The sequence below is a fragment of the Delphinus delphis genome, chromosome 4 (assembly GCF_949987515.2).
Source record: "Delphinus delphis chromosome 4, mDelDel1.2, whole genome shotgun sequence".
NCBI classification, from domain to species: Eukaryota; Metazoa; Chordata; class Mammalia; order Artiodactyla; family Delphinidae; genus Delphinus; species Delphinus delphis.
In genome coordinates, this window is record NC_082686.1 from 71,784,438 (window position 1) to 71,811,315 (window position 26,878).

General features: G+C 44.1%; 1 protein-coding gene, 1 long non-coding RNA gene and 1 pseudogene across 2 annotated transcripts; 2 read left to right on the forward strand and 1 right to left on the reverse strand.

Moving 5' to 3' along the window:
• Positions 1-803: 803 nt before the first annotated feature.
• LOC132424786 (uncharacterized) lies at positions 804-2,164 on the reverse strand. The gene is made up of 3 exons (XR_009519270.1): positions 2,081-2,164; positions 1,161-1,282; positions 804-891 (listed from the first exon to the last, which is right to left on the reverse strand). It is a non-coding gene; the product is annotated as an uncharacterized lncRNA (long non-coding RNA).
• Positions 2,165-3,288: 1,124 nt separating this feature from the next.
• LOC132424119 (cyclin-dependent kinases regulatory subunit 2 pseudogene) lies at positions 3,289-3,519 on the forward strand (annotated as a pseudogene).
• Positions 3,520-9,151: 5,632 nt separating this feature from the next.
• On the forward strand, positions 9,152-26,764 carry SLC51A (solute carrier family 51 member A). Its single transcript, XM_060010864.1, has 9 exons — positions 9,152-9,399; positions 10,023-10,117; positions 21,126-21,280; positions 22,064-22,137; positions 22,548-22,706; positions 23,256-23,367; positions 23,654-23,800; positions 25,326-25,431; positions 25,984-26,764. The coding sequence occupies exons 1-9, from the start codon at positions 9,362-9,364 to the stop codon at positions 26,139-26,141; spliced, it is 1,044 nt and encodes a 347-aa protein (XP_059866847.1). The 5' UTR covers positions 9,152-9,361; the 3' UTR covers positions 26,142-26,764.
• The last annotated feature ends 114 nt before the right edge of the window (positions 26,765-26,878 follow it).

Sequence of the window (26,878 nt, forward strand, 5' to 3'; positions counted from 1 at the left end):
TCCTTGCCCAGCCAGTCTCCCAGGGTTGTAAGGACCAGTTAAGACAGCACATTGGTAAACTGTTGCAGGCTGTGCACTTAGAGCCCAGGATACCAGGAGACCCTCTGGCCTGGACAGCCAGAAGAGGACAGGCAAAGTTCCCCTGGCCAGGCCTGCAACCTGCCTGAGGGCCTCGGGCATCTAGTGTCAGTGAGCCCTCGATAAGTCAGGGGTATCTTTCCTTCCCCTGGCCTGACCAGGCCCAGCATAGATGTGGATGCCCCTCTGCATGTCAGCACCAGTGCAAGAAAGGGCCAGCCTCCGAGGAAAGGTGCAGGCACAGTGGCAGTGACTTGTATGAGTGACCAAGAGTGACTGGGAATTACTGCCACCGTCGGTCTTAAGCAGTCCTGGAAGTAGTTTCACACTGACCACAGGCCCCCGTGTGAGTGGGCCTCCTGGTCCCCGGCAGGTGCTGGGAGGGTAGGTGGGCAGGTGAGAGGGGCACTTACCTCCACACAGATGTTGCACCAGGGGCAGTGGTAGGTCCGGGGCGGACGGTGGAAGCAGCACTTAGGGCACCACTGCAGGCGGAAGGCCCTGTGGTTCACCCATACCACATGCACCATCGTGGGGCCCTGTTCATTGGAGCCTGGCATGGGAAAGGGATTGAGCAGCAGCAAGAGGCCCTTCCGTCAGTCTGCTGCAGCAGAAGAGTGTGGGCACGCAGCCCCACAGCATCACTGGGCTCCAAGAAGGGTGGGGACCAGGTGGGCAGGGGAGTCCTTAGTCCCCACTGAGCAAGCTGGCCAAGCTTAGAGAGGCTGGCAGTCAAAGGGAAGGTGGGTTTCCAGCCCGAGGAGTTCTTTGAGAACTCAGGCCTTTGCCACTGTGAGCGATGCTTTAAGGAATCTGTGTGGTAGGAAGGAGGAAGAGAAAACTGAGTGGTTGTGAAGAGCTGGCTTCTCTACCCAGCCTACCCTAGCCCTCCCCTCCAACGCTACTGGAAAACCTCCAAAGTTCTGTTTTTCCACACCTCCGTAGCTTGAGCACACGAGGACATGGGGTGAAGGGGTCCTGAGGCCCCAGGCGGGGAGATGGAAGGAGCACTTTAGGAGTCATCCCAGCAGGCAGGAGCCCTTCGGGTGCTGCCTCCTTCTCCCAGGGGGCCAATGTCTCACCTTGATGCAAGATGCCAGGGTCTGAGAAGTTGAGTGAAACGAGACTGAAGAAGGTGAGGATAAAGAGGAGGCCTGTGATGATGGGAAAGGCCCATTCCCCGTTCTGGGCCAGCCACCTGCAACTGAGACCAGAGCAGGAGTCAGCCCTGATCTGGGGTGGCCTGAAGCTCCCCCAGGACCCAGTCCACCGGGTCAGGACCCCCAGACCATAAATCCTGGTCTAAATATCCAGGCTAGTGACAGATCCATAGAAACTCCACCAAAAGTCATCGAGTATTACCAGCCACCCGCAGCTCCCAGGTGCACCAAGCACTCTGTACCTCTGTGCCTTCGCACGTTCAGTTCCCTCTGCCTAGAACCTCTTCCTTTCCCTGACCCCTCTTCTATACTCTCCCTGCCTCCATACTATCGTTATGTGTTTTCCTTTCTGTTGCTCTGTAAGAAACCTGTCAGCTTGTGTGGGAGACTTACGGGAATGCGAAGAAGAGGCCACTGAAAACGACCAGCAGCACCACGTTGAAGGCGGCAAATAGGCTCGGGAGGATCCAGGGCGGTGGGGCCTGAGGCGGGCTATGGGGCTCCTTCAAGAGCGGCATGGCTGGACCTCCCATGGCCCCAGGGGAGACTAGGGCCCCCAGGCTCCCTCCCCACTGCTGGCTCCAGGGGTCCCATGGCCACAGCAGCCTCAGAAGCCACAGCCCAGGGTGGAGGGAAAGAAGTCGCAGTGTGACATCACAGAGGCTGAGGAGAGTGGGGGCTAGGGGCCCTTCAGCAGCCCTGTCTGCCATCTGTGACCGTCACTTCCAACAGCAAACCATACCCCTACTTGTGCTGGGGACAGAGAGGTCCTGCCCCTGCGAGGTTCGAGACTACATGAGATTAGAGCAACACGTGGGGAGAAGCTGGGTGATACTACTCACTGTTTCAGGCTCAGTGCTAATCAAAGCAAACGGTGTTCATTGTTCTATCTCCATTTTTTCCTTGTTGTTGTTACAAAATTGCACTTTGGGGGAGGAGGCAGCTAACTCTTCCCTTGTTTCCAGGTTTGGCTTCACAACACAATTCTGGTCAATGAGACATAAGTGGATGTCTGAGCGTTTCTAGAAAGGCTTTTGCTTTCCTGATAAAAGGGGGAAAAGACACAGTTGGTGCAGCTTTGCCTCTTTCTTCCTGTTTTGAACCTGGACGTGCTGGGCTTGGTCCACCTCGACCCATTAGGCAATAAGTCAACATGGGACACGAACAGAATGACAATAATGACACTGAGTCACTGCCCCAGCCTTGAACCGCCTCCCTCTGAGCTGTTTATTATGTGAGAAAATAACTGGGTTTTCTGTTACATACAACTGATATTTGTCATTTATTTTAGTCACTGAGCATCTGAACCCCTCTGGGTTTGGAGGATCCCTGAACTATAAGTCTTGATGAAGGGCAAAGACTTTCTCCATCCCAACTGAACCTGAAAATGCCAGATACTTGCATTCGAAGCCTCTCTTGCAGCTAACACACAGGCCTGTGACTTGGGTGCCACCAATTAGCCTCAGATCTGCTACCACCAACCAACTGAGGAGTCCACTGAGATGCAGCAACTGTCCTTTTAAAACTTAGATCATGGCCTCCGATTAGAACCTTCCAACTGCTTCCCTGCCCACTCAGAGTAAAGTTCAAAGTCCTTACCATGACCTTCAAGGCCCTCCCTGATCTGGCCCCACTAACTTTCTGACCTCATTTCCCAACATTCAGCCTCATACTCACTGCACACTCGCCAGGCACACTGGCCTCCATGCTGTTCCTCAAACACACGTGGTATAGTCCAGTCCTGGGTTTTTCACACTTGCTCTTCTCTTTCCCTGGAATTCTCTGCCACATATATTCACAGAACTTGTCCCCTCACTTCATTGTATTCTTTGTTCCAGCGGTGCCTTCTGCCGTTATCCACATGCCTGCATCTCCAACTGTTTCCCTACAATAGATTCCTAACAGTTGGATTTAGGGCCAATGAATACGAATATTGAAAACATATTTCAGAGTTGAGTCGTTGCCTTACCTGACTTGGACGTGTCTCGCCTGCGTCCACTCTTTGCGTCCTGTCATTCCAGTCTTGTGCTGCCCAGTGCCCGCCTGCAGGATGGCCCATGAGCAGATCTGCTACTCGGACAAGTACTTCGATGAGCACCACGAGTGCTGGCGTGTCATGTTACCCAGAGAACTTTCCAAACATGTACCCTAAACCCATCTGATGTCTGAAGAGGAGTGGAGGAGACTTGGGAGTCTAGGCTGGGTTCATTACACGATTCATGAGCCAGAAGCACACTTTCTTCGCTTCATACGACCTCTTCCAAAAGATCAACAAAAATGAAGTATATCTGGGGATCATCAATTAAATCTTTTTCAAATTTAATGTATATGTGTATATAAGGTAGTATTCAGTGAATACTTGGAAAATGTACAAATGTACAGATCGTTCATCCATGTCTCTGCATGAGCTCTATTCTTCACAGCAACAGAGCTCAGTTAAATGCAACTGCAGGGAGGTTAACTATAAGGTGGTTAAGATAAAATTTCTTCTAGCCAGTTTTTCTCTTAATGTAAATGCCTGTTTGACTTTACCTGTTACTTTTGTTAAATAAAGTTTGTATGTCACATTTTAAGAAAATTTAAAATAAAACATATTTTACATAATTTACAAATGCTTTCTAGAGAGTTTGTGCACGTTTATACTATTATGACCATACCCATATCATAATACTAACACTATAATTAGGTATTAATGTAAAATAATTTCTCCAATTTTATAGATGGCAAATGATAACTTGATCTTTTAATTTATATCTCCTTAAATTACTTATGAAATTAAATATTGTTATATATCTATAGGTCATTTTATTGTAGTTTTGTGAATTGCCTGAGCTCTTTTTCTTATTGTGGTAAATATACATAACATAAAACTTATGTTATGTATAAACCATCACTACTATCCATTCCAGAACTTTTTCATCATCCCAAGTGGAAGCTCTGTACCATTAAACAGTAACTCCTCATTCCCTCTCTCCCCAGTTCCTGGTAACCACTGTTTTACTTCCTATCTCTATGAATTTGACTATTCTAGGCACCTCACAAAAGTGGAATCATACATCTGTCCTTTTGTATCTGCCTTATTCCACTTAGCATAATGTCCTCAAGGTTCATCCTTGAGCTCCAGCAGTCTTGGAAGTTGGTATGTTGTAGCATGTATCAGAATTTCCTGACTTTTTAAGACTGAACAATATCTAATTGTATGTATATGGCACATTTTGTTTATTCATTCATCCTAAACGTTGATGGACGTTTAGGCTGTTTCCACCTCTTGGCCATTGTGAATAATGTTGCTATGAACATGCGTGCACAAATGTTTATTCAGGTTCCTGCTTTCAATCTTTTGGGTCATATGGTAATTCTATGTTTAGTTTTTTGAGGAATTGCCATAGTATTTTCCATAGCAGCTGCATTATTTTACATTCCTGCTAACAATGGACAAGGGCTCCAATTTCTTCTCATCCTTGCTAACACTTTTTGTTTTCTTCTGTTTTTGTTTTTGTTTGTTTTTTTACAATATCTATCCTAATGGGTATGAAATGGTATCTCATTGTGCTTTTGATGGGAATGTTGGGTTTTTCTTTCTGATTTGCAGGAGCTCTCTTATATTAAAAATTTTGGTTGTGTTTATTGCAAATATGTTCCCAATTATTGTTTGCCTTTTAATTTTGCATGCAATATTTAGTGTATAAAGTTTTTGTTTTTATATAATCAAATCTATGGATCATTTCCTTAGCATCATCTTATCTTATTTCTATGTCTTTCCCCTCCTTCTATCTGATAAATATTTAACTATATTTAACTCCTTCTATCTGATAAATATTTAACTATATTTCTTGTTTTCTTTTTCATTTAACTCTTTAACCTACCTGAAATTAATGTAAGGGTAAGATACAAGGTAAAGGTCTATCTAATCGTGTATTTTCCTCATGTCGTTATAATCGGTTGTTCCAGCATCATTTATCAAATAAGCTTTCCTTTCCCTCTTACGACAGATACTAAGTTCTTCATGTGCACTAAGATCTGCGGGTAGCACTATGAGGTGCCTCCCAGAACCCCCTTCAGGAATGAAGATCTTATCCCCCCAGTGGCTAGAAAACAGCCTCAGCTTTGGGGATTGCCTCCCCTAAAGAAAATTGCCTCACCCAGGGTCCCACCTCCTTCCAGGGGCAGGTTGCATCCAAGGAGTGGTCCAACATGAGGTTATAAAGGCCCAGACACTTTGCCCCAGTGCAGGACAAATCCGAAGGGCCATCCTAGCCCCCATGTGACCTCGCAGTTGGCTGAGGCTTTTATTAGGCCCTTACCACAGATTGACTTCTCCCTTTGCTCAGCCCTGCTTCCTTCCCTTTCCTTTCTTTCCCTTGCCTTCCACAGGTGTTGGTCCCAAAATCATCCCCTAATAAACACCCTATGTGCTAATGTCTAGAGTTTGTTTGTGGACTTTTTCTTTCATTGATTTATTGAATTTAGCACCCTGTATTTCAATGTTTGTAGTTTTAGAATTCAGGAGCCTTTTTGCATTCTTAGTTGTCATCATCTGAATCCCTAAACTTATAATGTTGTGTAGTAAACAAAAACATCAGAACACAAAAATATTCACTAATGAATGAGAAATGAGGCCCCACTCAAATATCACCTTTCCTTTAATACTAGCATCTTCCTTTTACATCTCAACTGCAATGCAAAACAATGCCAAGTACAGGTACGATGACAACTTATTGCAAAGAGACATTTTAAATCTTGCAAAAGAAGCAGCATCTTATGATGTTGATAGGCATTATATTAGAATGCAATTTAAATTTTTTTAATTTTAAAAAACTGTATTTTTATTAACACTGGTTTTAACATTATATACTTTTCATGTGTAGGACATTATATTTCCAATTCTGTATACACTTACAGTATGTTCACCACCAAAAGTTTCCATCCATCAACATGCAGTTGATCCCCTTTATGCATTTCATCCTCCCTCCCGCCCCTTACCCTCTGGTAACCTCTTGGTTACCAAACCAAAACTGATTGGTTTTGGTTTGATTTGGTTCATTTATTTATTCTGGGTTTTTTTTTAAAGGGATAATATTATTTAAATGACCCCAAAAGTAATCAACCAATAAGGGGCTAGTCTAAAACAGCTTAGAATTGAAGAATGGGATATCAATAAGGTTGATAACATGGTAGACTCTTCAAAAAAGAATGCCTAAGGCTTCACTGGTAAATTATACCAAACGTTAAAGAATAATGAACACCAGCCCTTCTCAAACTCTTCCAAGACATAGAAGAGGAAAGAAGAAAGAACACTTCCTAATTCATTATATGAAGTTAATATTACCATGATACCCAAGCCATATGAAGACATTACACACACACACACTCACAAGATCCCACATGCCACAGGGCAAATAAGCCCACGCGCCACAACTACTCAGCTTGCACACCTCAACGAGAGAGCCCTAGTGCCACAAACTACAGAGCCCATGCTCTCTGGAGCCCGTACGCCACAACCAGAGAGAGAAAACCCGCATGCCACAACTAAGAGAGAAGCCCACACGCCTCAGCGAAGATCCCGTGTGCTGCAACTAAGACCGACACAGCCAAAGAAATAAAGAAAATAAATAAATTTTTTTAAAAAGAAGAAATACAGTATTTAAAAAAATAATAAATATAAAATGATTGAGGAGTACTAGGGAAAACTGATGAAATTTATGGTTGGTTGGTCTTTTTTTTTTCAAAAATTACCCTTACACTGAGAAAGCCAAAACTGAAGTGATAGATGTCTTATCATGTTACCATATGGTTTTGTGGAGAAAATTAAACCCAAAAAAAGAAAAATGAAGTGAAGAATTCGTTCTTTTTCTTTAATAGGTTATTACTTTTTAAAATATTTATTTATTTATTTGGCTGTGCCGCGTCTTAGTTGCAGCACGCAGGATTTTTGTTGCTGCATGCGGGATCTAGTTCGAACCTGGGCCCCTGCACTGGGAGCATGGAGTCTTAACCACTGGACCACCAGGGAAGTCCAAAGAATTTGTTTCTCTTGATTCTAAAAATCAGTGTTTGACAGCTAGCAGCCCTAAATTAGCAAGAGAAGAACCTGATTGGCTGGTCCAGGTCACCTTCCTGATATGCCTTAGCTATGGATGGCTCGGCCTTAACTAACTCATGGGTCCCACTGTGTAGAAGATAGGGACTTTGGTTCAGACAGAAGTACCACATCAGCACTAAAGCCCTCCCTCTCACCAACCCCCTGCCATTCTTCCTTCCATCATCATCCATCCTGAGGATTAGCCAGTCTCCCCTGGGCCTCCCAGTGCCTGCTGCCCGGCTGCGGAAACATGAGTGTCAGCCCAGCAGTCTTCCCTTTCCAACTCCCTCCTGCTCTTCAAACCTCCTCTCCTGCCTCCACCACCCCCGACCCCCCATTTCTGTCCCAAAGAAGTTTCAGAGAACATCCTCAGCACACTGTGTTCTCCTATAGGGAAGTCTAAAGTTCAGGGCTCTGGGCGGTTAAGCTCAAGGCCTCTTACCGGGCTAGAGATGAATGACCCAGGGAGGATGGAACACTCCTGTGGAAATGGTTGAGGAAGTTGAGTCAGCCTGCGCCTTGCTAGGGTGGGGCCCAGGCGACTGACCCTCCGGAGGTTAGTGCCCTTGTCTTATGTGTTGTGCCCTTCCCTCTACCTTAGGAGGTAACTGGCCCCTGAGACTCCTGGATCACTACATTGTCCTGTCCAGAGAACTGTACTTTAGGAGAAGGGTAAAAAGGGAGAGGGCTCTTCTTGAAACTCAGGAGATATTTTGAGGTGCTGTGGGACAGGAGGAGGGAGTCTTCTTGGTCCACATCAGTAACTTCTTCCTCTGATTGTATTTACTTACCAGCCCAGAGCGGGGGGATTTCTCTACCTTCCCAGAACTGATTCTCTTGACCCTCTCATGGACCTTTTTTCTTCTCTCTTCCGTTTTTTTACCATCGAAAACTTCATCTGAGCCTCAACACAGCCCCTGATCCAGGTCCCTTCTGCCTCTCTCCACACCTCCATGTCTTTCTATCCAACCTGGTGTCATAACGCCTCTGAGCCTCAGTTTCATTATCTGTAACGTGGGAATAAAGATAGCATTTACCTCATAAGAGTAATTGTAAGGTTTAAATGAGATAAGGAACATGCAGCAATTCCTACAGCACCTGGTGCATGAATGCTCAATATACATTAGCTACTGTTGCTATGATTTTATTATTTTATCATTCATGCAACCAATTCTAAGGAGCACTTACTATGTGTGAGGTCCTGTGCTGGGAACTTAGGGGTACTATGCTTGGCCTTAAATAGGTTTAAATCTACTTGGAGAGAGAAGAGAAACCACCAATCAATAAAATAGTTCAGAAGCATACAATTTGGCGGTTTTTCAGAATCTGTCAGAATGCCCAGAAATCTCACTCAGTAACTCTGCCTCTTAAATACACCCTCCCCCACTCCCCATTTGCTGCATCTTCGGGGGTTGTGGCGGGGGGTGCTGTTTGGCTGGATGAGCCTGTCATCAGGATGCTGTGGGCTGGGCTTTGGGAAGCCCACATGGGCCTTGTCTGGACTTCCCGGCTAGCCCTCCCTTCCACTCTCCAAGCCAACAGCACCAACACAGTCAAGGCCTCAGCCCTGACTTCCATCTTCAGGGGGACAGAGCCAGCGTTCCAGCCAGATTCTGAGGGAGAGGGTGTTGCTGACCAGGGGGTTTTGCTGGGAGGACCAAGGATTTTGTCTCTAAAAGGCTCCTTAGGAGGGATGGAGGGTGAGGGCGGGCTGGGGGCAAGGGGCGGCCAGAGGTATTTGTGGGAGGGAGGAACGAGGGGCCACACCTACCGACAGGGAGGAGTAGGAACCAGGGAACTCAACCAGCCAGCCGAGGGGATCAAATTCCTCTGCGGTGAACTCTGAGATAGGAGCTTGTGGGCACGGAGGCCTGAGAAGGGAGAGAGCCAGAGGGAAGACCCAGCCACTCCACCTACCCACAGCCCAGTCCCGCAGGCAGCAGAGCCGGCAGGAGCCACCTTCCCCAGGGCCCACGCCTGCCTGTCCCTCCTGGGTCCTCAGTGCCTGCCAGGAAGGAAAGCCGGAGAGAAAAAGGAGACAATGGAGCCAGATAGGACTCAGATAAAGCTTGATCCCAGGTGAGTGAGGGAGGCAAGCCCCGAGCCAGGAGCCGGTTGCTAAGCAGCAGGGGCCCCTCTCACTCTGACCTGTCCCTACCTCCCTCTCAGGGCCCTTTGGCTCCCAGCACACAGAATGACCCAGGACTAATAATGGGCTGGCCATCCCACAAGGTCCTCAGGGACACTGTGGGGTAGGGTGAGTGTATGACCCTTCAGAGCCTTGGCTTTGGCCACCAACCAGGGAGAGAAAGATCCCAGAGGTGGGGGCAATGGGGGGCATGCACAGAGCCCTGACCAGCTGGAGATCCATTCCTGGTACTAAGGGTCCACTCCTTCTCTGGGACCCTGCTGTTTCTCCCTAGCCAACCTCTGGGCTTCTGCCCCAACGGAAGTGGAGAAAATGGACTATGGGCTTTTTGAGCACTGCAGCCAGACCTACCCATGGCCTAGGTGGCAGCCTGCCTTACACAGTGACCCAGGCCAATTCTCCATTCCCTCTAAGAGTCAGGGCCTTGAGGGGAGATGGACAAGCTCCCTGAACCCAGGAGTATTTGAGGGAATGTCAGGTTGCTGGTGTTCCTTCTGCTACCCTCCCCGTCCCCAGGTCCCCATATTCTGAACACATGCTGGTGTCTCTCCAGGTACACGGCAGATCTTCTGGAGGTACTGAAAACCAATTACAGCATTCCCTCTGCCTGCTTCTCTCACCCTCCCACAGCAGCCCAACTTCTGAGAGGTGAGTCAGGGACCCTCCGTAGAGGGAACTGAAAGGAGGGAAAAACTGAACATCCCGGGGGAAGTCAGAAAAGCTGAGAGGAGCTGAGGAAAGGTGGTCCTGAGCTAGCCAGCCTGGAGGGCCTGGGAGGATGACTGGCCCAGTGTCTGTCTGTCATGGTAAAAACCTGGGAGAAGAACAACTCCTAGAGGAGACAAAAGGCCAAAAGAGAGGTGCGACAACATGGCCCACAGACAAAGCTGCATATTGGGCCTCCCCAGCTCAAATTGGGGACAGTGGTCTGGAGCATTTTTCAGACCCCAGGGCCACCCAGGGACTCAAGCTGGTGCCCAAAGCCCCATAGAATGCCCTTGAGGTGTGCGCAACATCCTCCTCAGGAGAGGGTCTGTACGATTCTAGTGGGATGGTTATTATGAATAATGTTCTGAAAATTTAGGTGAACCTGTAAAAGTATTCTGACAGTGTTGGCCAACTAGATCCTATTACTGAATTGCTTTTGAAAGTGAAAGGCAGATGATGGGACTCTGTTTATTCCTTGGACAAGTAAAACAGGACAATCAAATGACCCTAGCATCTTGAAAAGCAAATGTGGCTCCCATCCACATTTTATTTGGTTTCCCTACTGCGTGACAACACACCAGTATTGTCAACCAGAGGCAATTTTGTCCCACTGGAGACTTTTGACAATGTCTGGAGGCAGTTTCAGTTGCCACAGCTAGAGGGTGCTACCGGCATCTAGTGGATAGAGGTCAGGGATGTTGCCCTGGAAACAAAGGAAAGTCCCCAGGACAAGGAATTATCTGGGCCAATGTGTCAATAGTGCTGAGATTGGGAAATCCTTCCTTACACAATGAAAATGGATCTCACATTGCTTTGCTACAAAATGTGCAAATAGAAGCACCAGGGATGTTCAAAGCAGGGAGACCATTCGGAGCCTGGTAGTCTGGAGAGCTGCCTTGTCCCCAAGTGGAACTGTTGGAGTGGGTAGCAGTTGGAAAGTGGAGAGCCGGTGGTGGGCACGGCTGGGGTTGGGGTGGAGATAGAAGGTGCAGGCAGGTTCTCCAGACACTGAGGAGCTGGATCTGGCAAGAGTCAAGGTTACAGGTGGGGAAGCAGGGGACAATTGAGAGGCCTGGGCAGGTAAGGTGGGGCCTGATGAGTGTCAGGCAGAGGAGTTGTACTTTATCCCGCAGACAGAAGGAGCGGACAAGGGCTCTGAGATTGGGAGGGGCTGGATAGTGTTTCAGGATCATTAATCAGCAATCAAGATAGACTTTGGGGAAGAAGAGCCTTGAGAATCAGGGGTATAAATTGGAGGTTATTGCCCCAGCCCAGCAGGAAGGGCAAAACCTGAGCCAGATCAGTATCAGGGAAAGGAAGGGAAGATTGGAAAATACAGGCAATCCAAAGAAAGAGCAGGCAATCTGGTAAATATTTAGACAAGGTAAGTGAAGGAAAAAGAAACTCTAAATGATGACTCCGAGAATCTGGACAGTGGTGATGACACTGACAGAAATAGGAGAGTCAGGAAGAGGTGCCCATTGGAGGATGTGGTGAAACCCCTTCCTCCTTCATTTATAAACTCTGTTATTCCTTAAATTAAATGCCATTTAAGAAAGAACTATTCTGGAAGAACTATTGAAACTTTCAATAATCTGTTTTTGAAATGCCTGTGATATGATTGCAGTTATAATCCCTACACAATTATTTTTTTAATGGACTGATCCAAACATTTATTTGTGGGAATCAAGGACCAAGAAAAGCCAAGACAATTTTGATAAAGAGTAAGGAAGGTATGTGCCCTACCAGATATTAAGGGTTATATATCAAGACTAGAGTAATTAAAGCAATAATGTAATAACTGCAACCACACAACTCAGATTGGGACTTGAATCCACTGTCTTTTTTTTTTCCCTTTAAAAAAAAAATTTATTTATTTTTGGCCGCACTGAGCGGCATGTCACATCTTAGTTTCCCGACCAGAGGTCAAACCCATGCACCCTGCTGTGGAAGAGAGGACTCTTAACCACTGGACCTCCAGGGAAGTTCCCCACTGTCTTTTCATTGAAATCACATGCCTGGTCTCAGGACTTACTGAAGCCCAGGTTCTTTATGCTTCTGCACAGAAGAAATTCAGTGAAAGGCAAAGTGATAGGTAAGAAGTAGATTTATTTACAGAGCTACACACTCCATAGACAGAGTGTGACACATCTCAGAAGGTGAGAGGCCCTGAAATATGGGGTGATTAGTTTTTGTGAGCTGGGTAATTTCATAGGCTAACTAGTGGGAGGATTATTCCAACTATTTTGGGGAAGGGGCAGAGATTTCCAGGAATTGGGGCACCGCTCATTTTTTGTCCTTTTATGGTTGGCCTCCAAACTGTCATAGCACCTGTGGATGTGCCATTTAGCATATGCTAATATATTACAATCTGTGTATAATGAGGCTCAAGGTCCACTGGAAGTTGAATCTTCCACTATCCTGGACCTGGTTGTTTCTAACCAGTTTATGTCACATCCTCAAGAGCTATGGTTTTTAGAGGTTGTGTCCTTCCCCCTTCCCTCCTGTTTCACAAGGGGCCTGACAAGCAGAAAAATGAAATAAAATAGAGGGTCTAGAAATAGACCCATGGCCACTTGGGGACTTGCTATATGAAAGGATGGTATACACATCAGTGGGACAGGATGGACTCTTTGAAGAGTGATGCTGGACAATTGCCTGTCCCTATGGGAAGTAAATAAACATGAAAATAACTCCAATATAGCTTTAATCCAGATAGATTAAGTACCTAAATGTAAATGCAAACATTTTTACAAAAGAAAATATGGAAAGATATCCTTATAGTTGGAAACAGAGAATAATTTCTAAAATAAAACACAAGAAAGCACGAATGATCTTGAAGATTGACTACATAAAGCAAACAAAATTCTGTACAACTAAAAACACTATAAACAATGTTAAAAGCCAAACCAAAGACTGGGAGAAGATATTTTCAAGCCTTATAACCAACAAAGGATAATTAGTCAGTATAAGAAAAATTACCCAATAAAAATTAGATAGAATAGATGATCACACAATTCATACTAGAAGAGGAAACCCAAATGGTCAATGAAGGTACAAAAAGATTATCTGTTTTGTTAGGAATTAGGGAACCTCAAGTTAAACAATGAAATAACATTTCACTACTCTCTCAAAGATGAAAATTGAAAGTCTGATAATCCCAAGTGATGGTGAATTTAAGGTGAACTGTGAACTCTCATAGACTGCTGGTGGGAGTACAAATTGGTATAACCACTTTGAAGAGTAATTAGATACCTTTAACACTGAAGATTCTCATCTCCTACAACCCAGCAATTCTAATTCTAAGTGTTTGAATAGAGGAACTCTCCTGTACATGCCAAGGAGACACTTTAAGAATGCTTATGGTAGCATTTGTTTGTCACAATGAAAATAATAACAACCATGAAAGCAATGTTGAGTGGAAAAGCATTTCACAGGATAATACCATTTATATAGATTTTTTTAGTGCAAAGCAATATAATATGTTGAGTATGTACATATATTGTAAAAAATTAAAACATACAGGAAAAGATACACCTCAACTTCAGAATAGTAGTTAGCCCTGGGAGGTGAGGTAGGGAAGTGAGAAGGATCCAGGAGGTATATACAGGGGCCTTCAAGTACATCTGTAATGTTTTATTTTTCTAAGAATAACTTTTGAAGCAAAGTTGACAATATCATAACACTCTTTAAAATGGATTATGGATATATTAATATTTGCTCTATTACTATATTTTTTAAATCTTTATAATTTTAAAAATAATTATAAAAATAATTTTTGACAGGCTGTGATGAAATGTTAGATGAAAAAAACAGAATGCAAAATTTTACAGTATGATTGCAGTAATACAATATGTATGAACTTTAACCAGGATGCTTTTTTTTTTTTTAACATCTTTATTGGAGTATAATTGCTTTACAATGGTGTGTTAGTTTCTGCTTTATAACAAAGTGAATCAGTTATACATATAACAGGATGCTTTTTTAAACCTAGTTTTTACTGAGCAAATACTACATTCCATGCTAAGAGGTTTAATTGGAGGATAAACAACCTGCCCAAGATTATAGAGCAAGGAGTAAATGGAATATTACTTTGAATTCAGAGCCTATGCTCTTAACTTCCATGGAAATACATTATGCAAAAATGAAAATAATTTTTGGTTAGGAACTAGCTAGGATTATGGTGATACTCTTTTTTCAAAGTTTTAATGTTCTTATATTGTTTTCATTATTTAAAAAAGTAATCTTCACTGTTACAGATACAGTGGGAAATTTGCTAGTTGCTAAAGGTATAATTGTATTCAAACAGGTGAGTTAGACAAGCATTTCCCAAAACGTGTTCTTTGGAATACTAATCCCAAGGAGTGCGCCATGAAAGCAGAGCCTGTAGAAAAATAAGTTTTGCAAAATCTATATTCTGTAACCTCCTTTTGGAAATTAACAATATAAATCAGATTTAAAACTTGGTATACTCCACAGGAAAGAAACATGTTTAACCTTGTTTAAAGTGTTTCCAAAGATCCTTGTGCCACTGGATACTTTTGTTCCAGAACTTTTGTTCTGTTAAGATGCAGAAAAAAAAAAAGATAGAGGACAATCTTCCAAGAAGATAGATGAATTTGAAGTAGAGTAGTGGTGTCAGGCTATGTATGCTAAGGAAGTTCTCTCTCTCATACTTTTGTGTTATGGAAGTGGATACAAGAGTCAGTAGATGCTGCAAGTATGAACACCAAAGCCAGCAGATACAAGAAACTGCAAAAGCACTTCCTTATTGAAGAGTTGGAATATGGCTCACCTCCACCTTCATCAACTTAAGCAACCTTAGGGCTGCATTTGATCATTTATATCACTCCACATTTCCTTCCATAGCTATGTGAACACACACCAAGAGTCAGCATGTGTAATGGTGAAGAGAATGGACTTAGGGTCAGGAACCCCTGGGTTTAAATCCCAGCTCCATCACTTCCAGGCTGTGTGACCATGGGTGAGGTGCTCAACTCCCTAAGTCTAGTTTCCTGAATAAAACCTATAAAATGGAGATGACAATAAGAACTCTCATGGGGTCATTTCTTTCATTCAACAAATAGTTACAGTTACTGTTCCATGCACTTGGAGATAGAACAGAAAACAAGCCTGACAAAATCCCTGCCTTCACAGAGTTTATACTACCATCACTCCGATGGGGATAGACAACAAACAAGTAAATAAATATGTAAATAACCTAACTGTTGGGGGCAGCTTGGGGGAGAGGAGGTAACACCACACTGGATGCTCAAGGGAGGCTGGCTGAGGAGGGGGGTTTGAGCAGAGAGCTCAGTGATAGGAAGGAGCCCGCCACAGGGAGCTCAGGGAGGAAAGACGAACAGACAGAAGCCAAGTACCATAAGGTTCTGGAGGTGGAAACAGCTCAGGTGGTTGTTGGGAGGCTGAGGAGTGGTAGGGAAATCCTAAACCTCAATAAACAGAAGAGGCAAGAGGGAGCGATTGAGTTTGGAGAACACAGGGTACGGGAGAGGATGAGGAATCAGTAAAGGAGACCTAGGGTCAGAGACCAGGAGAGGAATCAGGAGAACTGTGGTTCTGGGGGTCAAGGGGAGGGAGATTTTCAAGGAGGGGGAACAGTCAAGGACAGTGAACACTTGTTGGCTTCTGGAAGGGCTGTTTCCACTCTCAGCTCTCAGTGAGCTGATGAGGACAAGAGTCAAGTAGGGGGTGGGGGAATCCCACAAGGAGAAGCCTGCAGCGATATGCCCCTTCCCAACAATGGATGTTGGTTTTTAGAAATCTACTGAATTAATTTTGGTTTCTGCCTATCTGGACTTTATATTTTATCTGTATTTTTTTTAACTAAACATTTCTATTGTAAAAATAATTCAATGAAGTCAGTACGAAAATAGAGAAAAGTGAAAAGAGGAACAGTCATGTATGGTCCCACCACTCAAGACCAGCACTGCAAATATCGTAGCATAAGTTCTGTTTTCTATGCTTTTATTTAACATTAGTGGAAATCATACTATACTACAATTTTATGTCCTGTTTTTATAAGCATGATATCATATGAATTTTTTCACGTCATTCTATGTTTGGCAAAGTATGTGTTTAAAAAAAACTTTTTGTTATTATATACGTATTCACTATAGAATAATTGGAAAAGAAAGAGGACAAAAGCCACCCACAGTATCATCACTCAAAGACAGCATTGTTAATTAATTTCTAGGCTTTTTTCTAGGCAATGATTTTTTAATGTTTTTATTTTATCAAAGTAACACATGAACATGTGTTAAAAATTTAAATAGTACAAAAAGGCTACTAAAGAAAATCAACTATCCCCTGCCCTATTTATTCTCATTTCTTTTTTCTTTAAAAAAATTTTTTTTTGGCCATGCCACACGGCATGCAGGATCTTAGTTCCCTGACCAGGGATCAAACCCGCACCCTCTGCAGTGGAAGAACAGAGTCTTAACCACTGGACCACCAGGGAAGTCCTCCTTTTTTAGCTGATGATTCATCCTCCTTTTTTAGATGATGATTATTCTGATAGTTACCTTCAAATTACCATTATTTCCTGTGGTATCAATTTTGGACATTATCTGTAGCTGCCTCTATAATACATGAAAGTTTAATTCACTTAGCACCAAACTTCTTCCACTCTTTCCACATAGTTATGTCAATATTTTTAGTTGGTTATCTGTATAGCTGTATATACTATACCTATATTTTATTTCTTATTCTGCCAACTATGGACAGTACTTCTTCACTTTCCATTTTATATGATAAAGATATTAGGGCCCCACTCTTTCCATCAACTCTTTTCTACCTTTCTCTCCCCAAATCCTTTAAACATGGTTATAATTTTACCACGCTACTTATTTTTATTTTTTATTTTTATTTATTTATTGGCCACACCACGCAGCTTGCAGGATCTTAGTTCCCCTACCAGGGACTGAACCCAGGCCACTGGCAGTGAAAGTACCAGGTCCTAACCACTGGACTGTCAGGGAAATTCCCTTTGCTAATTTTGCATTCTGCTTTGTTCACATAAAGATTTGTTTGTTTTAGTCATAAATTACATACAGTAAAGGACAATGATTTTTATTTTTATTATTTTTGGCTGCACTGGGTCTTCGTTGCTGTGCGCAGGCTTTCTCTAGTTGCGGTGAGCGGGGGCTACTCTTCGTTGTGGTGTGCAGGCTTCTCATTGCGGTGGCTTGTCTTGTTGCGGAGCACAGGCTCTAGGCGTGCGGGCTTCAGTAGTTGTGGCTTGCGGGCTCTACAGTGCAGGCTCAGTAGTTGTGGCGCACGGGCTTAGTTGCTCCGCGGCAATGTGGGATCTTCCTGGACCAGGGATCAAACCCGTGTCCCCTGATTTGGCAGGCGGATTCTTAACCACTGCACCACCAGGGAAGCCCATATCTGTATTCTTGTTGAAGAACATGTGGACTGTTTCCAGTTTTGGCCATTATGAACAATGCTGCTCTGAACATTCTTTTGGTGATTAAGGCACTCATTTCTATCAAATATGTTTCCGTGAGCGGAATTCTTGTGTCGCAGGGTAGGTGTATGTTAAGCTTTAATAGATACTACCAAACTGTTTTCTAAAGTGGTGGCACCACTCCCAATAGCAATGTGTGAGAGTTCCAATTGTTCCTCATCCTCACCAGCACTTAGAATCATCGGTCAAAGGATGATTAAAATTAAAAGCAATTCTAGCCCTTTTGGTGGGTATATAATGGCACCTCACATTTGTATTTCCCCAGTGACTATTAATATTTAGCACCTTTTTATGCTTCTTGAACATTTGGATATCTTCTGTAGAAAAGTTACTGTTTAGGTCTTTTTCACTTTTAAAAATTGTGTTCTTTTTCTTTCTGATAGGAATTCTTTATATATTATGGATACGAGTCTTTTGTTGGGTATTTGTATTGCAAATATCTTCTCTCGGTCTGAGCATGCCCTTTCATTGTCTTAATGGTTTTCTTTGTCAAATGGAAATTCTTAATTTTAAGGAAGTCCAGTTTATCAATTTTTTTTCTTTATGATTAGTGCTTTTGTGTCCTATTTTAAAAGGATCTTTGCCTATCTCAAAGTCATTAAGGTATACTTCTCTGTTTTCTTCTAAAAACTTTATCGTTGGGCTTCCCTGGTGGCGCAGTGGTTGAGAGTCCGCCTGCCGAGGCAGGGTACACGGGTTCGTACCCCGGTCCGGGAAGATCCCACATGCTGCGGAGCGGCTGGGCCTGTGAGCCATGGCCGCTGAGCCTGCGCGTCCGGAGCCTGTGCTCCGCAACGGGAGAGGCCACGGCAGTGAGAGGCCCGCGTACCACAAAAAAACACAAAAAACAAAAAAAACTTTATTGTTTTAACTTTCACATTTAGGTATTTTTGTATGATGTGAGGGAAGGGTCAGTGTTCTTTTTTATCACTTTGCATATTAAACGAGATGCAATTAACCCAGCACTTTCTCAAAAAGAATCCTTTCCCCCTGAATTGTAGTGAAGCCTTTGTCATAAATCTGATGACCATAAATGTGTGGATCTGTTAATAAGTTTTTCTGTTTTTTAAAACAGTGTTAACACATTTTTTTAAATATTAGTACATAGTCTTTGCAAAAATTTTTTTATGGTATGCACAAATTTTTCACACCTGCATAATATTCTATTGAGTAGTTTACATAATAATTTCAGTATTGTTGGACATTTACGTTTTTTAAAATGTAGGGCTATATATTACTGTTATTTTGCTCTTCTCTGGCTGCTAGGCAGGTTGACTATTTTCCCACTTCCTGAACTCTGTCAGTATCATTTTCCCATTTGCAAGAGCCTTCTGTTTTTGTTATTTTCTTCATGTAATAAAAATTTTAAACTTGTGTACACATTTATTAAACATGCTTTCCCCCAGTCTGTTTGCTGCCTATATATTTTTTTAACATTCACAAGTTTAAACTCTTTATGTCAAATTTGACCATCGTTCTCACTGTGATTTCTTGGATTACACCTAAGCTTAGGTAGGTCTTCCCTCTCCAAAGTCTTGATGCAGATACAATTCTCTCTTTTCTTTTCCTTCTCTCAATTTTCCCTGTTTGATTTTTAAAGGTTTATCTCTTTAATCTATCTGGAATTATTTTGATATATGGAAGGCTTTATGTGTATCTCATGATAAAACAATCATAATTGTTTTAAATCCACATTTTTATTGTATAAGGGTAAAACTGTGTCAGCCCCCACCCCATGATGTTTATATTTTTAAAGTTTCAAGGAAGGAAGGTAAAGTCTCTTTTTAATAAAGGACTGCAACCAGGTGTTTTTTGGCTTTTGTTTGTTTGTTTTGTTTTGTTTTCTTAATGTTTAAAATTTGCAGAGCCTACTGGAGCAATATCTGTAGAGGTAATTGAGAAAGAGGCAACAGAGTTAAACAGCAACAGCAATGCCAAGCCAGTAATTTGGTCACCCAGAGGGCTGTATCCTAATTAAGTGGAGGCGGGGAGGAATGGGGAGGAGGGAAGAAAAATAGCACAGTCCTGTCTTTTGAGGCCTGTAATAGAATGGAAAAGCTTACTACTGACTTCAGAAGTACAACTTGGGACCTGGAATCCAAGGGCCACCTTCCCCATGGCAGGTCCTCTGGATTGATCACAGACCTAACTGTGGTCAGAGGTAAAGGACCTCTTGGCTAAAGTAAACAGAAACAGAGAGAAAAATGTGTGCCCTGAAATAAGAACAACCAGGATCAACATATTTTTTGACAAATTCACCTTTGTCCTGGTTGCTCCTTGTGGTGCCACCAGGTATGACTGACCCAGATGACAACTCAAGTCTTTACTGTGGTATGGTCTCCTTCCTCCCTGTTTTGGTGTCAGCATTAATATCTCGGCCTGAGCTGCCCCCAGTCACCAAAACATAGGGCAGACCAGCCAATGCCTTCCTCATACTTTACTCCCAATGTAATAAGACAGTGGCTTGGACTCTGGCAGTCTTCCCTCAATTCATCTGTCATCTAGCCAGTTAAGTGGCTTAAAGGAAGGAGTCTGCCAACTAGGGAAGAGACTTGGATAAATGAGGGTCCAGGCTTAGTCACTGAGGACACAGAACCCTTTGTTTAAAACTAATTGTTGCATTGGTTAGAAAATGTTCAGAAACAAATATTGTGACTCTATTAATGTTTTCCTGTTAGCAATGGTGAGGCCAGAGGAGCTTCACTGGTGTTTGTTGAAAAATTGTTTGTTATCCTCTGACCATTATCAGGCGAGCTTGTTTAAAATGTGGATTACTGGGTCCATCCCAGATCTGTTCCAGATCTGTTGAAACAGCATCTATGCGGATAGGGCCTGGACAGCTACTTTTTAACAACTCCTCAAATGACTTCAATAAACACTAAAGAGAGCTACTGGGCCACATTTAATGTAAGACTAAGTGTGAGGCCAACGTGGGTCATATGTCCTTGGAGTCTTTACTCATACCCATTTCTTTTGTTAAAGTCCCTTCCTATGTCCCAGTTTTGTGACATAATTTTTGAAATCAAATTTAAACAGTTCTAAAGTAAACCAAGAGTTATATTCTGCTTTAATTATAATGTTAATTGGTCCTTGTTCTGCTAGCAAAACACCTGACACTGAAATAGAAAACTGAATAAACCCTGTTGACCTCCTAATTTAGAATTTTTGCTAATTATGTACAAACTTGTTTGGTGTCTATATCCTGGTTCAGATAAGCCTTACCATACCTAGAATTATCTGGTCTAGTCTCTCATGAATGCAGAAGAATGACTATTTCTTAGTCACATGTTGGATACTCTAGATCTAAGAAATAGCCCATCTTCTGCATGAGGGGGCCTAGACCAGGTCATTCTAGATATGGTAAAGCAATTTAGATCCACATGAGGAAGCCCACATCTTCTGCTCCTCAGTCCTGATCTTCAGCTCACTGGAGTCTGCCCTCTCTTTCAACTCTAGCATCAGGCCCTGTGGAAATTTCTCTCACGGTCATCATGACCTTGCTTGCCCTGGGCTCAGTTGCCATCTTCCTGGAGGATGCTGTCTACCTATACAAGAACACTTACTGCCCCATCAAGAGGAAGACTCTGCTCTGGAGCAGCTCTGCGCCCACGGTGAGGGCCCTGTAGCTGCCTTTTGAGAGGGACTGGAGGGGAGGCAGGGTCCATCTTGAGGATTCCTTTAAACTCAACAATTCAAGTTGCCTTCCTCTACCACCTTAGGGTGAGGGTTTTAGTCTGATATCTGCAGTCAGGACTCCATGCCTGGAAGGTCAACAGGCAGTGGGATGGAGCATTTGAAATATCTTAGAGCCACAGAAACAGCTGAAGAACCCTCTCAGCCCACCGGCAGCCTCACTCGCTACTCCCCTGCTACAACATTGCAAGCCTCCTTCTTGGACACACCAACTCCCTGTTCCTCAGAGGGTAGGAGGAAAAGAACCTTTTCCCATGGGGTCATGCTCACTCTACGCTTATGTCATCGGTCTTTTTAACTCGCTCCCACAGCTATTAGATAGGTCTTTGGCATGTTCCCAGGTCATAAAATGGGACTTCTCTTTCCATGTGGTGAGCTCTGTCTGTTTGGGGGGAAGAACAAAGCCCCTGAAGTCCTTTCCTGCCAGATGACATCTGCCTGGGCCATCTCAAGACATCAGATGCTCTAATAACATCTTAAAGATGAACTGACCTACTCTTACCCCAGTGATATAAGTTGAGATAGTCTTCAAAAGAGCCCCCTGACTCAAGGTCACTTTAACTAGTTATTTTTCCAGCTGGTCACTTTGAAGTAATGGTGCCTCAAATGTTTAGGTTTTGCTTCCTTGAGCCCTTGTTGTAAAAGGTGAGCACGAAGCCTCCTTCCTTGCCCTAACCAGCTCCTTGCTCTTCTCCAAGCAGATAGTGTCTGTGTTCTGCTGCTTTGGTCTCTGGATCCCTCGTGCCCTCATGCTCGTGGAAATGGCCATAACCTCGTGAGTGTCCTGCCCTGCCCCCAGCTGAACTGGATATCCTTCTGCGGTCCCCCACTCTGCTCCCCTCAACCCCAGGACTCCAGAGTCCATGTCTTCTTTTATCCCCTATCCCTTCCATAAATCCGTGCAAACCAACTGATCATAAATAGAGCCCTTGAACTTCCAGTTCATCCTCAGGCACCATTTCATTCCCACAGCCTGAAATTGCCCTCTTCCCACTCTGTCCTCTCTCTCACTTCCTCTTGGGTCACACACTCAGAACGCCTAGCCCCTACCTGATCCCCTCAGGAAGCCCCACCTCTCCCTGGCCCCTTTGCAGTCTGTTTTTCTTTGGCAGGAAGGGCTGTCCTATCAGCTGCTACCACCTCCCCTTCTGTGTACTCTCAGGCCCACCTCTCCCCCAACTCCAGGTTTTATGCGATGTGCTTTTACCTGCTGATGCAGGTCATGGTGGAAGGCTTTGGTGGGAAGGAGGCAGTAGTAAGGACACTGAAGGACACCCCAGTGATGATCCACACAGGCCCCTGCTGCTGCTGCTGCCCATGCTGCCCACAACTCATGCTCACCAGGTAAGGTGGGAGGGAGAGGCCGCCTGGAAGAACAGGTTAGCCTCTTCCTGCACTCTCCCAAGAGCCTCTGCTGGCTCTCTCAGCCCTGCTTCAAGCCTCATGGAATTAGGCTTTTATGGAACAAACCCAGTGATGAAAGGGCGGGCATCCCGCAGCCAGGGTCCACACACTGGGCACCCACGCAGGGGTAAGGGGAGCAGAGGAAGGAGAACTCCAAAGTTCCCATCACTTAAGCTCACTGTCCCCTACAAACTTTACCACACAGAGCAAACTGGATTTTGGACTATTTACTTTCCCCTTCCATCTATTTCGGTTAATGAGGTTGGGGTCAACACTCAGTTCTTACTCAAAGGCAGCATTCTGGTCTGAGGGTGAGTGGGAGGCAAGAAGGAGGGTTCCCAACTCTCTCAACATTCTGGCTTCTTCCGAAGTCCCCATCCATTTGACCATGTTGATGTCTATGATGGCGGAGCCCGGTGAGGGAGCTGGAAGGTCTTCTTGGGGTGGGTGGTTTGTGGGTCCATGGTCCTAACCCTCTTCCCACTTCAGGAAAAAGCTTCAGCTGCTGATGTTGGGCCCCTTCCAGTATGCCTTCTTCAAGATAACACTGAGCCTGGTGGGCCTGTTTCTCCTCCCTGATGGCATCTATGACCCAGCAGATGTAAGTCAGGAGTAAGGGGCAGCAGAGGCCAAGATTCATTAAATACCTGTGACTCTAGAAGGAATAGCTGGAGCCAATATCCCCTAATTCAGAGCCCCAGGAATGGGGTAGCCCCAGGGACAGGGTGGCTGTGGAAAAGTAGAGGCTCAGGGACTCTGATGGGGAGAGAAGAAATGGGAAGGGGCCAAGGCTTTGGGGCTTTTTTACCTTTCCCACCATGGGAGAGGGGAAATAAAAGGAGAAAAGGGCTTGCTTCCTCATTGACTACTTTCTGGCCTGCCACCAGATTTCAGAGAAGAGCACAGCTCTATGGATCAACGTTTTCCTTGGTGTGTCCACCCTGTTAGCTCTGTGGACCCTGGGCATCCTTTTTCGTCAAGCCAAGCTGCACCTGGGCGAGCAGAACATAGGAGCCAAATTTGTTCTGTTCCAGGTAACTATACCCTGGGAGAGAAAAGATGGTTAATAATGAGCCACAAATAATAGGGGTTAGGTGCTGAGACTAATAAAGGATAAAAGTGGGTCCGGGAATCTTCTTAAGCCTTAGGTTTCCTATGAGATTTGGAAAAGAATCCCTGCCCTTTCCCAGTTTTTGCTTTCCTGTGCTTTAATAGCTTCCAAGCCAACGCTTGGAAGCAAAAATATCACAAACTGGGTGGTTTAAAGCAACAGAAATGTGTTGTCTCACAGTTCTGGAGGCCAGATGTCAGCGGCCCATGTTCCCTCTGAAAACTGTGGGAGAACCCTTCCTTGACTATTCCTGGCTTCCGATGGTTTGCAGCAATCCTTGGCATCCCTGGCATGTCACATGGCATTCTACCCTCATGTGTCTGTGTCTTGTGTCTCTTTTCTTATAAGGACATCAGTCATATTGGAATAAGGAAGGACCCACCCTACTCCAGTATGACCGCATCTTAACTAATTATGTCTAATTAGTTACCAAAACAATGATGCTTTTTCCAAATAAGGTCACATTCTGAGGTACTAAGGGTTAGGACTTCAATGTGTCTTTTTGCAGGACACAATGCAACCCATAACAAATGTATTATCAAACCTTAATTTCTTATACCTTTGCTTTTTTCTTTTCTTTACTACCCATTACTTCTAAAAACCTGCAATTCATCACCACCAGAAACATCAGCATTATCACAGCTACAACTATGAAGTGTCTATACCACATACTAGGCACTTTTCATACATTAATTACATTTAAATTCACTATAATCCTCAGAGTCATTATTATTTCTGTTTTACAAATGAGGAAACTGAGATGTTATGGGGCTTGTTCAAAGGCTCATAAGGGATGGGACTGGAATTTAAACCTAGATCTGTCGACTCCTAGACCCACATCTCTTATCACACTGCCTCTTCATCTTCACATCTTTTCTGACAATTCTCTAAAACTCACGTTTGTTTACTTTTTACACTTTCCATTCTCTAAGCCCAGAGATAACCTTTCCACCAAATGCAGTGACTTCTAGCCCAATATTGTTTCCCTTCTCACTTCATTCTTTCTGTCTCCTTGCTGGGCCCTTCTCCTATTCCCAAGGCACAATGACTCCTTTACAGTTAACAGAGTGATTTCACAGAAATTCTCATTTGATCTAAGCAGGTGCCGCTTACAGGCACATAGTAGGTAGAATTGGAGGGTCCAGAGGAAGACAGAGGACAGAAGAGCCTAAAATAGAGTAAGGGACTGAAGGGGCACAGAAAGGATCTGGGCCCCAGAAGCACTCAGGGTCAGGCTAGCGGGTAAAAGCCCTGTGATTGCCGAGCCTGCCCATGATTATTGTGGGGAAGCCTAGAAAAGCCAAGTCTGCCCTGAAGAGGCTGTGCTTCAGAAAAGTGTACTCAGAGAGGGCAAGTACAAGACACATCTCAAACACAGCAGTGTGCCAGCTGGCCTCAGTGCCGGGGATGCTGAGCCCCTACCCTCACTTCTCTTTTCTCTTCTGCAGGTTCTCCTTATTCTGACTGCCCTGCAGCCATCCATCTTCTCAGTCTTGGCCAACGGTGGGCAGATTGCTTGTTCGCCTCCCTTTTCTTCTAAAATCAGGTCTCAAGGTGAGCACGTAGGAGCTCCTATTCTATTCCAGGATGGGCAAAAGGGGGAGGTCAGGGAGGAGAGGAACTTAGAACGGAAGTTGGGCCAGCCAATCTCAGAATACTCAGAATGTTCTGCTCAGAATACTGAGAAAGGAACCTGCAAGAAATCTAGCAGAAGCTCTAAGCAGACTATGACCTCTCTGATCACAGAGAGGAGAGCTGCAATCCCACAGCTTGAGGCCAGCCCTGATGGCCAATCCAGGAAGCCATGGGTTCAACCCTCAGCTCCAGGGAGAGCAATGGGTGTGGTTAGGAAGCAGAAGTCATGCTGATGAAACATGCAAAAGAAATGTTTAGTGCTAGCCTCAAATTGCAGGAGGTAGAGGGCCAAGTTCTGGCTCTGGTTCTACTATTAACCTGCTATGTTACCTGTGACAACTCAATATCTCTAGGTCCTGGTTTGAGGACAAATTGGAGAAAGTGTTGTTCAACTCATATGCCAAGGCTACTAGTGGTATACCACCTCTGTAAGTTAGTATAACCTACATTATATTTTGCCCCATGCTGCAGTGATGAACTGCCACCTCCTCATCCTGGAGACTTTTCTGATAACCGTGCTCACACGAATATACTACCGAAGGAAAGACGACAAGGTTGGATATGAACCTTTCTCTTCTCCAAACCTGGATTTGAACCTCAAAGCTGGAGGTGGACTGCTTGGACAATGAAAGAGACACTGCACTCATTAGATGGGCACAAGATTTCTTTACTGTTCCTCAGCTTTGACCAAATGGGGATGGATTCCATTGTCAGAGCAAGCTGGCTAATGGTATACACTTGACTGTAGACACGAATGTGAACTATGCAATAGGATGAAATTGTTTTGGATCTTGCCTGAGGAAGGTATTTTAAGTTTTATAATAAACAAACAGGATGGAGTTTGATGTTCTACAACTGGGCACACTGCCTCTGTGTGTGCCACTACTAGCCCATAAAGCTTGTATATTAAAAGGTTACTCTGAGGTTTCCCAAAGCAAATGAAAGGGGGAAGAGTATGTGATAGTTTTACTGGTATAATAACAGGAATAGAACTCAGCCAGGCAAAATAGTATCAGCCCAAACTCTCGAAGAAACCAGGCTTCTAAAGAACAGATGAAAGGTGTTCTTTCCCTTACAGATGTGTCAGTAGGGCACTGATGACATTAGACCTGGGAGATCTGGATCAGCCTCCCTTTGTAGGACAAGGGCTTTTTTAGTCTTCTGTACCAAGCAGCAAAAGGAATCCCGATAATATGGTCATGGAGTTATTATGGAGAGACAAATTAAGATGCAAAAGCAAAGGAAATGATCATACAGGTAAAACCCCCAAATTAGGATGCAAAAGCAAAGGAACTGATAGTACAGGTAAAAGCCACAAATACATAAAACATATCATACACATGTATACAAGGTCAAAAACACAGAA